Source organism: Myotis yumanensis, unplaced genomic scaffold, assembly GCF_028538775.1.
Source record: "Myotis yumanensis isolate MYYU_CA2020_CCGP unplaced genomic scaffold, mMyoYum1.0.hap1 SCAF_7, whole genome shotgun sequence".
In the NCBI taxonomy this organism is placed as follows: Eukaryota; Metazoa; Chordata; class Mammalia; order Chiroptera; family Vespertilionidae; genus Myotis; species Myotis yumanensis.
Genome location: NW_027223758.1, coordinates 4,588,821 through 4,605,031, shown reverse-complemented (window position 1 = coordinate 4,605,031; position 16,211 = coordinate 4,588,821). Strand labels below are relative to the sequence as shown.

Genomic DNA, 16,211 nt, shown 5'->3' with positions numbered 1-16,211 from the left:
TGTTGGTTTTTTTTAAAAGAGTATAGATGGAAGGGGAGGGAACATAGAGGAGACAAGTACTGAATTTAAGTAAATTTAGAAAGAACAAAAAAATGCTTAGTATTATACACAGAAATTAGCTAGCTCAATCACAAATATTCCAAGTGCAAATAAAGGTTGAAAGTATTAGTTTGAATATATTCATGAATGATAAATCAATAATGAAATTAAGGAAACAGAAAAATATTTGAATTACAGTTTTTTGTATTTCATTTATCTACAGCTACAAATATGCCATGTTATGAAATGTTTTTTAGATACAGAACAATAGACCAGCTGTATTTTTTATCTAATTATGACTACTGTTAAAGTTTTTGTCACTTTGTAATCTGTAATTCACTTGGCTCTTCCATCAAAATCTACCCAATAACTAAAACACATGTTAATTTAAAACTTACCTCATATTTACCAAGAAATGCTGATAAACAAGGAAATGTAAAGACCCTGAAATAAGAAGTTTGAGGTAAAGAAAGAAATTAATCAGACTTTACAACAGCATAAGCTTGACTAGCCATAGAAATCATGCCTAGGATCAAAGGAAAATCAGGCAGTAGTCAAAACAATTTAAATAAAATCATATCTCTTTTATTACTTTAAAAAAGAACTTAATGAAAATTTATTTCTGTAGAGAAAGCATATTATCTTGAGGGTACTACTCAAACTACCATTATGTCTAAAGTGATCGACTCTGAGCAGAGACTGCTATTACATTCCATGCTATTGACTCTGAGCAGAGATTCCCATCTTAGCTTGTACTATTAATACAATGAAAGTTCCCATAGACGTTAGATGGGAAAAGAAGAGAAGTGAATAATACTCCTAATAAAAATGGCTGATTCAGTGAATACTTCCTTGGTCAGATATGATTACAAGTACTCCCATATAATTATCTCCTTTAAACCTCACAACAAACGTATTAAGTACGTATTATTAGTATTCTTATTTTACAGATAAGGAAACAAAGGCGAGTAAAGTTAAATAATCTGCCCAATGTTAGAATAGAAAGAGAGAAATTTATGATTCAAATCCAAATAGTATGACTCATTGCATTTACCTCTCAACCTATTTTTCATTTCCTTAGTAAGTAAAGAAAATGTGAACTCAGACATCCAGTGTATCTGAGCACCTATAAGGTGCCAGGCACTGTAAATCCTATGCTCTTCTGTCATTATCAAAGTGATACAAGTTTACATCACTCAGCCTCACATGACTACTCCTGAGATTAAATAATCTGCATTAAATTTACCTTCTCTTGTCTCCAAGCATGCCATTTACAAGGTTGAGAAAAATCCTGCAATCCTAATTTTTTTTAAAAAAAGAGAGACTTTTAAAAAGCATAGTAAATTGACAAATCTCAGAGGGAGGGGGGTGACAGGGAGAGATTAGCCAAAGAACTTACATACTTACTAGAGGCCCGGTGCATAAAATTAGTGCATGGGGGAAGGGGGTGTCCCTCAGCCCAGCCTGCACCCTCTCAATCTGGGACCCCTTGGGGGATGTCCGACTGCCGGTTTCGGACATCCCTCTCACAATCCAGGACTGCTGGCTCCTAACTGACCGCCTGCCCACCTGCCTGCCTGATTGCTCCTAACCACTCCCTACTGGCCTAATTGACACCTAACCGTTCCCCTGCTGGCCTGATTGCCCCCAACTGCCCTCCCCTGACAGCCTGATTTCCCCCAACTGCCCTCCTCTGCAGGCCTGGTCACCCCGAACTGCCCACCCCTGCTGGCCTGGTTGCACCCAGCTGCCCTCCCCTGCTGGCCCCATAGCCCCCAATTGCCCACCCCTGTTGGCCTGCTCGCCCACAACTGCCCTACCCTGCTGGCCATCTTGTGACGACCTGAGGGTGGCCATCTTGTGATGACATCACACGTGACACCACCTAGGCTTTTATTATATAGGATATGTATAGCCCATGGACATAGACAATAGTGGGTTAGGGTAGGGACTGTGTAATGGGGGTTACCTGTAATAATGTCAATAATAAAAAATATAGTTAAAAAGCATATTAATTTTCAAAAGCTATTATTAATTTACTAGAGGCCTGATGCACGAAGATTTGTGCAAGAATGAGCCTTCCTTCCCCTGGCTGCTGGCACCGCCTTTGCTCCAGCTGGAGCCACCTTTCTGCCTTCGTTCCAGCCTAGAGTTGCCTTTTTGCCTTCCGATGCTGCCCAGAGGCCCTGAGTGGCTGGGGCGGTACGGAATGCCTGCATCGTCACCATGGCCACAATACAAGCATTCCGCCCCACCCCTGGCCACTCGGCACCTGTGTATGCAAATTAACCCACCATCTTTGTTGGGTTAATTTGCATACTCACTCCTGATTGGCTGGTGGGCGTCATGAAGGTACGGCCAATTTGCATCTTTCTCTTTTATTAGTGTAGATTTTTATACTACTTACTGTTTCAAATTCAGAGTCTTTAATTCCTTTAAATGCATTAGCAATAAAATCCATTGAAAACCAATGACATGCCAGTTTCCGTCTTTGTTTTTCTGTCGTCATTCTACATAAAGCCTCTACGATACCTACTTGTAAGTCATAATCTTGAAAAAAAAGTTAATGTATTATTTGAAATTATAAAAATTAAGAGTTTATAAACGTCAATATATTTTATAAGGTATTACAACTAGTAAGATAAAGAAAACATTAGTGTAAATTACTTATCTGTTGCCATTTCTTCATATGAATTAAAACTAGCTCCTTATTATAGAAACGAATATAGCCCAAATAACAAAACAAGCTTACTAACAAGAGTGAAAAAATTTCTAAAGGTTACTTAAGAGACACTCCTAAATATTCAAAGACTATGCATTCCATTATTATTAGAGTTGTGAACTACAAAACAACTCAATGGCCTACAAATCACAGAATCTTTGTTTTCCTTTTGTGTAATATGACATTTAAAGTTATTCCAAAGTACTTTAAGTTTGTTCTATAGATAAAATCACAAGATCAAAATTTTCTAATATGAAACTTAGGAAAGAAAATTTGAGTTCTTTTAATAAAGATATTGTTTAAAAATAAATCTATCAATACCAGGAATATTTAACCTCCTAACTTCATAAAATACCATTTGACGCACTTCTTAGCAAAAGTAATTAAAATATATTGGAAAATTAAGTTATTATTCATAAATCTACAACTTGGGTACAAATTATATTTAACTCCTGCTTAATTATTTCAGTTAATTACTAAAATATTTGTCATTTAATTACTTGTTAAAGTAATTAAAATTGCTTGACTATAGTTTATAATCCCCTCACATCTTACTACATTAAAATGTTAATATATTTTGACTAAAACAATTCTATTATATGTGTAATAACTTCAAATATAAACATTTTGAAGAAAACTTACCTCCAGCATCTAAAATCCTTTCTCCCATACTATTCCTATGAATCAAAAGAATAGATTATATACTAGACTAATATAAATTAAATAGAAAGCCTATATGTTGGGGGGAGGGACTTCACTAAAATTTACAATTGGCTAGTATCACACTTTTACAGAAATTATATCCATAAATTATAATAGAAACCTACAACAGTTTTATGAGTTTTAATTATCAATGCAATTCACAGTTGCCTTATAAAACATCCTTTAAATTCTTAACTTGAACCACTAATTAAAGCAATATAGTAGAAATTATTACATGAGAATTAACATTTCTTGGTTATAGAGTATTTTCCTGGCATCTTGAGGTATTTTGTCAAGCATAGCATTCATTTTTTTTAGAGTCTAGAAAAGAAAAGAAAAAAAGATAAGCCATTAATATTTTATATTCTATGAAACATTACAGCTTTAGAAAAATATTCTAGGTATATAAATTTAGAAGCCTATTTTTTTCTTTATCATAGCACTAGAGACCCAGTGCACAAAATTGTGCATGGGTAGGGTCCTTAGGCCTAGCCTGAGATCATGGCCATCTTCTGCCCACTCTCCAGTCCCCAGTCCCGCCCTGTCACCACCCCACCCTGGTTCCCCGTGGTTCCCCGTTCGCCATCCTGCAATCAAAGCCTGTGGGCTGGGGGGAAGGACCGAGAAGTGGTCAATGCACCTCACAGTGACTGGTCAAGCGGTCATTCTGGTCGTGACACCATTATGGTACTGGGCTTTTATTATATAGGATTTTTTGCAAGGAATGGAGAAAGGTAAAGACTATCCTATATAATAAAAGGCTAATATGCAAATAGACTGAATGGCAGAATGACCAGTCACAATGATGTGCACTGACCACCAGGGGGTAAATGCTCAACACAGGAGCTGCCCCCTGGTGGTCAGTGTGCTTCCACAGCGGGAGCGCCACTCAGCCAGAAGCCCTGAGCTGGGCTCACAGCTGGCTGGTGCAGCGGTTCCATGGCAGTCGGACATCCCCCGAGGGCTCCCAGACTACGAGAGGGTACAGGCCAGGCTGAGGGACACACCCGAGTGCACAAATTTCATGTACCGGGCCTCTAGTAAAGTATAAAATAGTGAATAAAAAAAAAAAACCATGTAGAATATAATAAAAAAGAATATACCATGATTTCTATACTAAAATAGTTATACTCTTTGCAATACAACATATGTTTATTATCACTTTATGAACTAGGAAGGCAAAAATATTAACTTATTAATATTTATTCTTATGGTTATACAAATGTACAAATATCTACACACTATTAAGGTTATTTTTAGTATTTAATACTTAAGAACTCCTAATATTAGATGGTATCATTTATTTTCATGTGAGATATATGTATACATAAGCCTATATGGTTATTCATTTTCAATAAATAGGTAACATATTCATCATGTCAGGCAGTGAATTAAGACAAAAGATATATACTACATGATAAATAATTTAGTGCCAAGATAAAATGATTATTTAATTTGATAAATTGCTACCAAGTTTTCTTCTTTCTCATTTTTAAATTTCAAAAGAAAAATCTAACAAATGACTTTACCTCCTGCTGAATACAAATATTCACTCTTGAGTCAATAACCAGGGCACAAATTCGAGGTATGAAACTTTCCACTACTTGCTTTTTACCTGAATAAAAGTGTTAAATTATTGATAAATGTGTATTTTAAACTCTTTTAAAAGACAGTCTTTACTTATATGAGTTAATGTAAAGGAAGTACTGGTTCAGTTGAGAAGGTCGACTTGACAGGCCTGGGCATCAGGAAGCATACAATTCAGTCCTGGTTCTGCTATGAACTAGCTATGTGTGTGGCTTTGGAAAAAAACACACACAAAACCAACAGATGTGACTGAATTCTGGCAAAGAAATCCAAATCCAGCTTCTTCTTTCAGGCACATAAGGCACTTTTCTGGATGAAATAAATATCATTCAAAAGTGTAAACTTTTATATTGAGGTTTTTAGAAAACTGACCTCATTAATATTAATAACTCAAAAATTCCATAATAGCCATCAATACTTCTGAGCTATTCCTAAAAGCTAACCGTATTCTCAAAAGACTAGGCTTTATCAATACTAAATATATTTAAAGAAATTTTCCACATGCTATTTCATAATACAAATTTTAAAAATAATTTTTAAAAATGCCAATACTGTATGTAACAGAACATTCCAAAGTGACCACATTTAAAAAATCACTCAATTAGGGGAAAAGATATAATAATTTACTTTTAAAAAACCCTGTTAGATCACTTTATAATCACTAGTGGTTTACGACTGTTTTCTACCCTAAAAATGTAAGAATTCAGGCTAGATTGCAAAGAAATGATTGAAAAAGTAGTAGCTACTATTGAAATAAATAGTAATTGATTTTTTTTTTTTTTTTTTTTTTTTTAGTGATGCATGGGTATGTTTTAGAGAAAACTGCTTAGTAAGGCTACTTTAAAGTGGGTTTTGAGGTTAAGACCTAAATAAATTCAGTAGTGAGTCATGAGCATATCTGAGGTAGATCATTCCAATGTAAGGAGATGGCAAGTGCTAACACAGAGAGCAAAGTAACAGTGATCAATGAGGTACTGTCTCCAAATGAGGTCAGAGAAGTTGGGTCTCAAAGACATAGTAAACAATTTTGATATCTAGACAACCACATTTAGCTAATGATCAATGGCCTAAAATTTTATATCTAGGTAATTCTCAACTATCATAGATTTCTTTTGTAGAGTAGTTCAACTAAAAGCACATATGGTCTTTCAAAGACATTTTCAAAAAATGTTTAAAAAATGAGGGACAAATTAAAACTTTTTTAAAATGTAAACTTATTTTGAGAAGGTGACTACATAAAAGGCAAGTCTATTAGTTTTTCCATCTTATAGGGAAATCTCCATTAATTTTTATTAAATTACAGCTAACAAAATAGCAACTGATCTTTAACATTTTGGCTTTGATGGCAGCAAATAGCAGCTGTTCCTTTATGTATAAATAATTCACCAGCTTCAGTTACCAATTCTAGTTAATTCTTTCTCAAGCAACACAGAGATAAACATAACTTGGACTGACTGCTTTTCACAAGACACCTGCTAGCCATAAGGGAAAGGAAGAGTTCTCAGTGGACTATTGAAAATTTTGTTCCATTAGCTCAAGGGTTGGCAAACTATGGCCCATGAACCAAATTCAACCCACCGCTGATGAATAATACATTTCATCAGCAAGTACTCTGGAAATGTTTGAATCTATCATGTTTTATTGAACTAGTAGCATCAAGGTAAATTTCATTTACTTTCATGAACTTAGCCATCTTCAGTTACCAGTGAATGATTTTGGTAATAGCTTGTGCTGCAGAGTCAATAATGTTTCTTAATGACCTCAACCCAAAATTACAAGGCAAAAATGTGCTATATAAGAAACTTATAATTCAGTAAAGTCATTTTAATGACACTAAATGAAGTTATTTGCATTACAAGTAATGCCAAGCTTCTTTCTGTACTTCCTGGGTTGTCAAAAACTAAAACAAGAATTGACATCTCCATTCCCACATATATATTTATAGGGGATATTTTTTCTTTTCAAGTCCCAACTACAGGTCCAGCAGCATTTTTGGACATTGATGTAAGTGCAAGGGAAAGTTTCCATATGTCAAAATCTTTTTAATTGTGCAGATGAGGAGTTTCTACTTAACCTTCAATTAAAATGATTAATCTGCAAGGCAATGACATTTTAAAAGGCAAATATTAAGAAAATAACTTAATATAATTCTATAAATGCTTTCTAAGTGATGAATATGCTCAATTAAGAATCATGCTTATAGCCCTGGCTGGTTTGGCTCAGTGGATAGAGCGTCGGCCTGCGGACTGAAGGGTCCCAGGTTCGATTCAGGTCAAGAGCATGTACCTCGGTTGCAGGCACATCCCCAGTAGGGGGTGTGCAGGAGGCAGCTGATAGATACTTCTCTCTCATCGATGTTTCTAACTCTCTATCTCTCTCCCTTCCTCTCTGTAAAAAATCAATAAAATATATTAAAAAAGAAAGAATCATGCTTATAAACTTATAGCAGTATTTGTCATTATTGGCATGAAAAGATTTTCTAATGCAATATGTGTGTATATATATATTCTCATTACATATAAGCATCAATAAATGAATATAATCAATTTTGACTAGAGCAAAAACTAACTCTGAACCCGAATAAGTGAAATATCATCCCATCAAAAAAGAGTGCTATTCTTCACATTAGTATACCTGTATTACAAAAACATCATACTCAATTATTATGTTTTGAATTGCACCAATAAAACATTTGTGGAAATGTGCTTTCTTGTTATAGTACCTACATATTATCCTCAATTTTTTTTCTGGCCCACAAAACCTAAAATATTTACTATATGGACCTTTACAGAAGAAGTTTGTTGATCCCCGAATTAAATAATGAATTCCTAATATTGGGAAAATTGCTATGAGAATTGCAAAATTATACTAAAACTCTAACTGCAAATTACTGTTCCATAAAAGAAAATGTTCATTATACCTTCATCATTGATGCCATATACGACCTGAAAAGCAAGGAATAATATTTATATTTTACTGTCTTATATTATAAACCATTATAAATAGTATTAAAATAACAGGTTAAATTTGAACTCACCACATAAGTACTAATTATTTAATTACATTACATAAGATAAATGCTTTACAATCTGAATAGGTTAATCCAACCAAGTCACAAGCCATTCTGTTACTGTCTTTTAGGCTTAAGGCATATAGAACACATTGTTTTTATTTATTTTTAATTTAATTTTTTTCATCATGAACTGTGTTTTCTTTCTTTTCTTTTTTTATTGCTTAAAGTATTACAAATATAAGCATAACCAATGGACGCAAGACACAGGGAGGGGGTGAGGGCATGTGCTGGGGGTAGGGGAGGCTGGGGGAAGGTCAATTGTGGAAAAAAAAGGAGACATATATACAAGTTGTTTTTAAATAAAGTGCTCGCTTAGGCAGCGTATATACTAAATAAGCACAAGCTTTATAACATTGGCTAATCAATGTGATTTTACCATCAAAAGATCAAATAAGTCTTCTATCATATTTAAAAGAGCTTCATCTTTTGAAGTTCCTCGACTCAGAATTATCTCCTTGGATTTTTCAAACCAGGCAACCATGTAAAGAAAAATGTATATTTGTTATTTTAAATTCAATTTTGAGAATGTACTTATCTATATTTGTATAAATAGTAAACCTAGGAATAAGGAAATAACAAAAATAAAAATTCCAGTATTGTATCAAAATAAATTTATACTTTCAAAACATAGTCATTGTTTTTGTGTTTTTGGTAACTCACTCTATTTGCCCATTTTTTGGATGGGAATGGATAAAGTTAATACTAACTCCAGGTAGAAGACCTTTATCCCCCCCTTCAAATTCCTTGTTCAGATACATGCATATAATAGATGAAAATAAGTAATCACAAGTTAGATTATTTTGGCACTGTTACTATTTGATAATTTTTGGTATTTTTCACTTTTATTAATTAAAATATTTGAATATAAACTACATCTCAGATACTGTTCAGGGCACTGGGTATACAGCAACGAACAAAACAAACAAAAATTAATGCCATACATTCTAGTATGGCAGACAGACAATAAATATTAAAAAATAATAAAGTCAGATAGTGATTAAGATGAGCTAAAGAGAAAATAAAGCAAGTAAAGTCGCTAGAGAGTCTTGTGGCCTTAAATTCACATGATTATCAAGGACCCTGTGAATAGTTTCCTTGTGACATACTACAGGTTATAAAAATCTTTATTGTAACTCAAAGTTTTACATAAAGTACCCAAATTTATTTTTCAACGGTTTGAAGCATTTACTTTACCAGAATGCACACCTTTAATAATATTTCCCTCATATGAATGTTACATTGTCTATACTTATCTTTTGGACTAGTCCTTGTTTTATCAAAGTTAGAAGTCCAACTTGCCCCAAAATACTGATATTCCTGCTACATCTTCCAAAAGAAATCAAAATGATTGAAACAGTTTGGATATCCTTTTTATTAAGTTCCTGAAATGAAAAGTATACATTTAAACATCTGTTAACACAAAATAGCATGGAACTGGCTAAGGATTTTATAATCCTCACAAATCCTGAAAGCTATAATCTTTTTTTTAAAAATATATTTTATTGATTTTTCACAGAGAGGAAGAGAGCTAGAGAGTCAGAAACATCGATGAGAGAGAAACATCGATCAGCTGCCTCCTGCACATCCCCCACTGGAGATGTGTCCGCAACCCAGGCACATGCCCTTGACGGGAATCGAACCTAGGACCCTTCAGTCCGAAGGCCGACGCTCTATCCACTGAGCCAAACCAGTTCCGGCTGAAAGCTATAATCTTAATCTTCAAGGACAAAGGACAAAATGTGGTTTAAAAAAAGCAACTTGTCTAAAGCCAGTAAATGACAAACTCAGTACAAAAATGCAGATCTAGCAGTTGGTTGATGTATCATCCCATACACCAAAAGGTTGTGGGTTCGATTCCTGGTCAGGGCACATACCTAGGTTGCAGTTTTGAACCCTAGTTGGGACGCATATGGGAGGCAACCAATCAATGTTTCTCTTTCTTTCTTTCTCCCTTTCAGCAATAAAAAACATATTCTCGAGTGAGGGTAAAAAATGCAGATCTGTATAAATTCAAGAAACTTTAGACTATGATACAAAAGTTACTTTCCATTCTAAAAAGCTCTAGGTATCTAACAAATACAATAAATTTTTACGCAATCTTTTAGAGTCAAAGCAAATCTCAAATACTGGGAGAGATTGTCAATAACCACATTTTCTTGCATATAAACCTGTCTTACAAAGTCCAAGGCTTTAGATATTATTTTTTATATTTGCAAGCAACAAACTTTGTCCATATAACATGCAGAATATATTGATAGGCTTTTAAAAAAGAGAGATTAAATTGTTTAAACTTCCAAGATGTATACTATTTTTCACCAGTGGTAACTCTGCAAACATAGCTATTTTAATACTTTATTTAGAAAATGGTCCAATATGCTATTTGGAGTTTGTCAAATTAAAAAAAAAAGCAAGTGATAAAATAAAGATTTATTTATATAATTATAAGCGAGTTTGCCAAAGGTTTTTATTCATTTTTTTTCCAATGGTACTTTCCTGGAAAGTAGACTGCTATCTAATAATGATAACAATAATTCAACAAAAATAAATATATTTACCCTGCATATAAGGTCATCCAACTTGTGGAAAAACTGTTTGCTGCATTTAATCTTCACATCTTCACAAACATCAATTTGTAAAAGTGTCTTCAAAGGTTTGAAATCATTTTTTCTTAAAGCATCATCAATGCATTTTTCCAACTGCTAGAGAAATATAATTAATGGCACATATATTGAATCAAAACGAAAATTATTCACCTTATGCAATCTAGTAATTTGAGAATGGTTTTCACATGAAAATTCTCAAAAGAATTTATATAATATCAATGCACACTTATTTTTTTTAAACTGCCCACTCTTAAATTTGGAGTAATGCAGTCAGATTAAGTTTCTTTGATAAGATTCTATATAAGAAAAATATATTTTACTAATTTTCTACTTCATGTCTTAAATTGGAAAGTCATCATTATGTTGAATTCAACAAAAACTTGTTAATGAAAGAAGTAAAATAAATTTTATGGTAAATAATCTGTAATACCATGGATAAAACTTAAATATATCTATCAACTTCTTAATGAGATTTAAATGTATAAAAAATGCGTAGATGGTTAAAAGCACTATTTAGAAACTATACCAACCAATGAGTTAAGCATCTCTCTCACACAAACACAATATTTATTGTATTACATATTTATAGTCATGTGCCACATAATGAGGTTTGGGTCAACAACAGACCACATATATAATGGTGGTCCCACAAGATTATAATGGAGCTAAAATGCTCCTATTGCCTAGTGATATCATAGCCATTGTAACCTCGTATCACAACACGTTGCTCACATATTTGTGTAAACAAACCTATTGCATTGCCAATCATAGAAAAGCACAGCACATACAATTATGTACAGTACATAGTACTTGATAATGATAATAAATGACTATGTTACTGGTTTATATATATTTACTGTACTATACTTTTTATTACGTTAGAGTATACTAGTACTCTTTCTACTTATAGATATCTGCTGTAAAACAGTATGCCATTAGGCTTGCAAGCAGCCTCATACATTGCATGTTTATTACATCTTCTGAATGCATAATTTTCTCTTATGTTTGATTTAATCTCATGTTGTTTTATAAATTTAGTTTAGCCTATGTGTACAATGTTTATAAAGTCTGCATTAGTGTACAGTGATGTGCTAGGCTTTCAAAATCCCTCACTACTTACTCATTGACTCACTCAGAGCAACTTCAATTCCTGCAAGTTCCATTCATAGTTAAGAGCCTGATAGAGCTGTACCATTTTCCATCTTTCATATCATATTTTTACTGTAGCTTTTCTATGTTTAGATACACAAATACCATTGTGTTATAACTGCCTTGATATTCAGTACAGTAACAAGCTACACAGGTTTGCAGCCTAGAAGCAACAGGCTACATACCATATAGCCTACGTGTGCAGTAGACCACCTAGGTTTGTGTACATGCACTATGGTGTTCACACAACAACAGAATTGCCTAATGACGCATTTCTCAGAAAGCACCCCCATCATTAGGCAGCGCATGACTGCATAACCTTTACAAAATCTGTCATTCCAGGTATTAATGTAAACATCATTAATAAGTAATTTTCATACTACAATCTGATCATCAGACTTTGGAGTGAATTGCATAGCAATTAAATAGATAAAACTTAGTCTTTACCTAAATGAAGTATATTACCATTTTAAACTTTGATATGATAATATTCAGGCATAAGTTTTAAACATGAATCAATGCATGATTCTTTTCAATATAAAAGATATATAGATACATATACACATAAATAATTAGCGTCTATAATTTAAATATTATTAAATATTGAAAACAAATCTATTAAAAATAAAAAGATAACATTTGCATTTAAATTATTCTCCTCTTGACCTCTTCATAAAAACAAGAAAGCTTGTCTTTCTTAAAAATATAGCACTTAATACAAAAAATGATTTTAGAGACTAAAATAAAATACTTGCTTTTGGTCCAGGACTACATACCTGGAGATCTGGTCTTATTGGCATTTTGATTTAATTTTTAAAATGGCAGGTCAAAACAAACACCTATAAAAGAAAACATACACTCTGTATCTTACAATCTGTTCTACGTATTTAAAATCCTAATACATATACATATGCATTGCCATTTACACCAAATGCAATAAATATTGTTTCTTCAATTTCCTCACTGTTTATGAAATTACTCATTTATATTTGGCCAAAAAAGTTTCTGGAGAAAAGCCTGAATAGCATTTATTCAAGCTTTTGCTGTTTATGAACTACTTAAATGCCAAAAACTCTGCTAAAAGGTCACAAAACTAGTGAAAGAAAAATGGGGATCTGCCTCATCCTAGAGTCTTGCTATATTTGTTCCTATTTTGGGTAAAAGAAGAAAAATAACCTTGAATTATTGTCTAAATCAGTGGTTCCCAAACTTATTTGGCCTACCACCCCATTTCCAGAAAAAATATTACTCAGCGCCCCCTGGAAATTAATTTTTTTAAAATTTTAATAGCAATTAAACAGAAAGATATATGTATTAATGTTTCTACCTTTTTTGTAAAATATAGTAAAGAAAGGTGTAAGTTAGAAACATTGAAGTTTGAAATTATGAAACTATTTATTGAACTCAGAATAGAAAGGTAATACAAAAAAAGTTAAAACAAATGCACCTGTGGCCATCACCACGCCCCTGGATTGCTGCAGCGCCCACCAGGGGGCGGTAGCGCCCACTTTGGGAATCACTGGTCTAAATGATATTCAGACTTGTAAACAAAATAGGTTAAGAAGGGAAGAATATACGAGTATGTTACCAAAGAACAGGATATATGGGAACACACAAAAATACAACGAGAAGAGTGAAGAAAAGATAACCTAAACACATTTTCTCTTAAAAAGAGAATGGAAACAAGAAACAGTGAGGTTACATTAAGCACCATCTACCACCTTAACAAAAGTATCTAAAATTTCCAAATGCAATTTGGAGGTTAGCTCTATAAAGGAAAAGAAATACTACAATATTTTCTAGATATCAAGACTAGAACAATTTAAAATTAATCTACTATGTAACAGAAACACTAGGACATCCAACATAGAGAGGCAATTAATTCATTAATCCAACAGGAATAGAGGACTGTGTACTTATAAGACAACAAGAGGCATTAGTTTACTTTCTTGCAGATATGGCAGTAGAGAAATTTAAGTGCCAATGAGGATATACATATAAGGCAAACAAAAAAGGTGAGTAAAAATAATCTCTTGCATTTCCAAAGATTAACTCTAGGGAAAAAGTTCTGATCCCCAAAGAAATATTTGCTCTATGTACATAAGAAACTAGGTCTAAAGATGTTTTTGCAGCATTGTTTTGAGTGGCAATGACTCAAAAGCACCTAGATGGGATTTGGGAATTAGAGGAGCATGAGAAATAAATAAATACAATGTGGTAACTAATTTTGTGAATATAATAGTCAAATAAAAAGGCCCAGAATTTTAGGTATTTGTATTAAATTTTAAGTGATTAAAAATATGTTGCTAAATGATACAGTGAAAAAAGAAACTTTGTATCATTTATATGTCTAGGTATATGCATGTACATATACACATATTTGTGTGTGCATGTGTGTAGACAGACAGACATTCACCTATACCAGTGGTCGGCAAACTCATTAGTCAACAGAGCCAAATATCAACAGTACAACGATTGAAATTTCTTTTGAGAGCCAAATTTTTTAAACTTAAACTATATAGGTAGGTACATTGTTATTAACTTAATTAGGGTACTCCTAAGCTGGCCTTTGCTAAAAACGTCCTCAATCTGAGGGGTCGACCTCAGCGAACGTACCCCCACTTCTTCTAATGCCACTTCTTCAAAATAGACTCGCCCAGGCCGAAAACCGACTTCTGCGCATGGGCCACAAAGTTTCAATCGCACTGTACGTGCGCGCCCGCACGTGGTATTTTGTGGAAGAGCCACACTCAAGGGGCCAAAGAGCCACATGTGGCTTGCAAGCCATGGTTTGCCGACCACTGACCTATACCAATCAAGACAGTTGGAATGTTTGTCAGGCTCATTGGAGAGGAGCAGTAAGGAGCTGTACAGAACTGTAAACTGTAAACTATTTGTGAAAGTAAGACTTTAGTTTTATTTGTAATTTATATTTATACTAGAGGCCTGGTGCATGAATTCGTGCAGGGGCGGGGGTAGGGGAGGGACCACAGGAGGTTGGCTGGCAGGCCCCAATCCAGTTGTGTAGATGTGCTGAGGTAGTGGCAAGCAAAGACCACAGACAGAGTGCTCCAAAATGGCCTCAACACCAGCTATGCTCTGAGGTGGAAATACAGCTCTATTTTGCTGCCCACCCTCGAGCATCTCACTCTCCCCAGGGCAGAGTTGCTGACAGAGAGGTCAACTCTCCTACCTCTGCTGCACATTTTTTGGGGGCTCTGCTCCCAAGCATGATAGGTAGCTGACTTTGGCCAATGGTGGCACACTGCTGTAGGAGCACTAGTCAATTAGTGGTTGGGAGCCTAGAAAGGTGCGGGGCCGAGCTAGAAGTGGCTGACAGGGGCAGAAGGGCAAGTGGCACTATGCAGTGGTAGAGGTAAGGTGGCGGTGGTGCTTACTTTGCATTTTGCAGTTAGGCTGCTGCCTTGCCCCTTCTGCCCCCTCTGAGCTGCTACTCTGTTTCAATCAGCATCAGGTTCGCTCTCTTCCTACAGACTTCCCAGACCCAGATTCTCTTGTGCCCAGAGCCTTAGCCTGGGCAAGGGACTGGCGGGGGGAGGGACCGCGAGAGGTTGGCTGTGGGAGTGCACTGACCACCAGGGGGCAGCTCCTGCATTGAGCATCTGCCCCCTGGTGGTCAGTGCACATCATAGTGACCAGTCGTTCCGGTCCTTTGGCAGTAACAGATGTTTAGGCTTTTATATATTTAGATACCTTACTAAAAGTATAGTAAATTCTTGCCAAAATGCAGGTAAGCAACATCAAAAACATAGGATCAGTAAATTGTGGGTTTGAGTTATTGTGAGGGAACTGAAATGACCAAAGCTAGCCTTTGCAGTTAAACATCTAGGAGTCCAGCTACTCCACCCAAATCTATCCAGGGCCTAACTGTGGTTTTGCCCCATGGGGTTGTATTTATTTACTCTGGCTTAACTCTAAAAGGGGCCAGTCTAGTTGTGGTAGCTGGGGATTCCAATATACCAACAATGATTCCAGGACCTCTACATAGTCAGAAGTCATTCTATCCAACTCAGAGATGCAGGGACACACTCTTTGCCTCCCCAATTCCTAAGAAGGAGTTTGCCTATTTTCTATGCAGTTTCACTCTTTCATTCTTCCCAGGCCATCACATAAGATAGAAATTTAGCCTGGTCCTGTTTGAAAATATTATTATCACAAGTTACAAGATTTTAGCCTAAAATGTGCATGTGCATTTATATATGCATATACACACACACACACACACACACATATACACACATATATGCAGACATATGTATAAACTTGCTTCATAGCTAAAACGTTTTTTAAAAGATAGGAAAGTATTATTTCAAAA

The 16,211-nt window shown here is 34.7% G+C and overlaps 1 protein-coding gene across 1 annotated transcript in view; it reads right to left on the bottom strand.

Moving 5' to 3' along the window:
• The window catches only part of SYCP2 (synaptonemal complex protein 2), a 97,217-nt gene extending 84,542 nt beyond the window's left edge, over positions 1-12,675 (bottom strand). The window contains exons 1-11 of the mRNA XM_070421362.1: positions 12,652-12,675; positions 10,679-10,822; positions 9,377-9,505; positions 8,500-8,604; positions 7,971-7,995; positions 4,993-5,078; positions 3,699-3,784; positions 3,404-3,438; positions 2,447-2,589; positions 1,286-1,338; positions 438-483 (exon numbers count right to left, since the gene is read on the bottom strand). Coding sequence (XP_070277463.1) covers positions 438-483; positions 1,286-1,338; positions 2,447-2,589; positions 3,404-3,438; positions 3,699-3,784; positions 4,993-5,078; positions 7,971-7,995; positions 8,500-8,604; positions 9,377-9,505; positions 10,679-10,822; positions 12,652-12,675 — 876 coding nt within the window. The remainder of the gene's footprint in view (positions 1-437; positions 484-1,285; positions 1,339-2,446; positions 2,590-3,403; positions 3,439-3,698; positions 3,785-4,992; positions 5,079-7,970; positions 7,996-8,499; positions 8,605-9,376; positions 9,506-10,678; positions 10,823-12,651) is intronic.
• Positions 12,676-16,211: the final 3,536 nt, after the last annotated feature.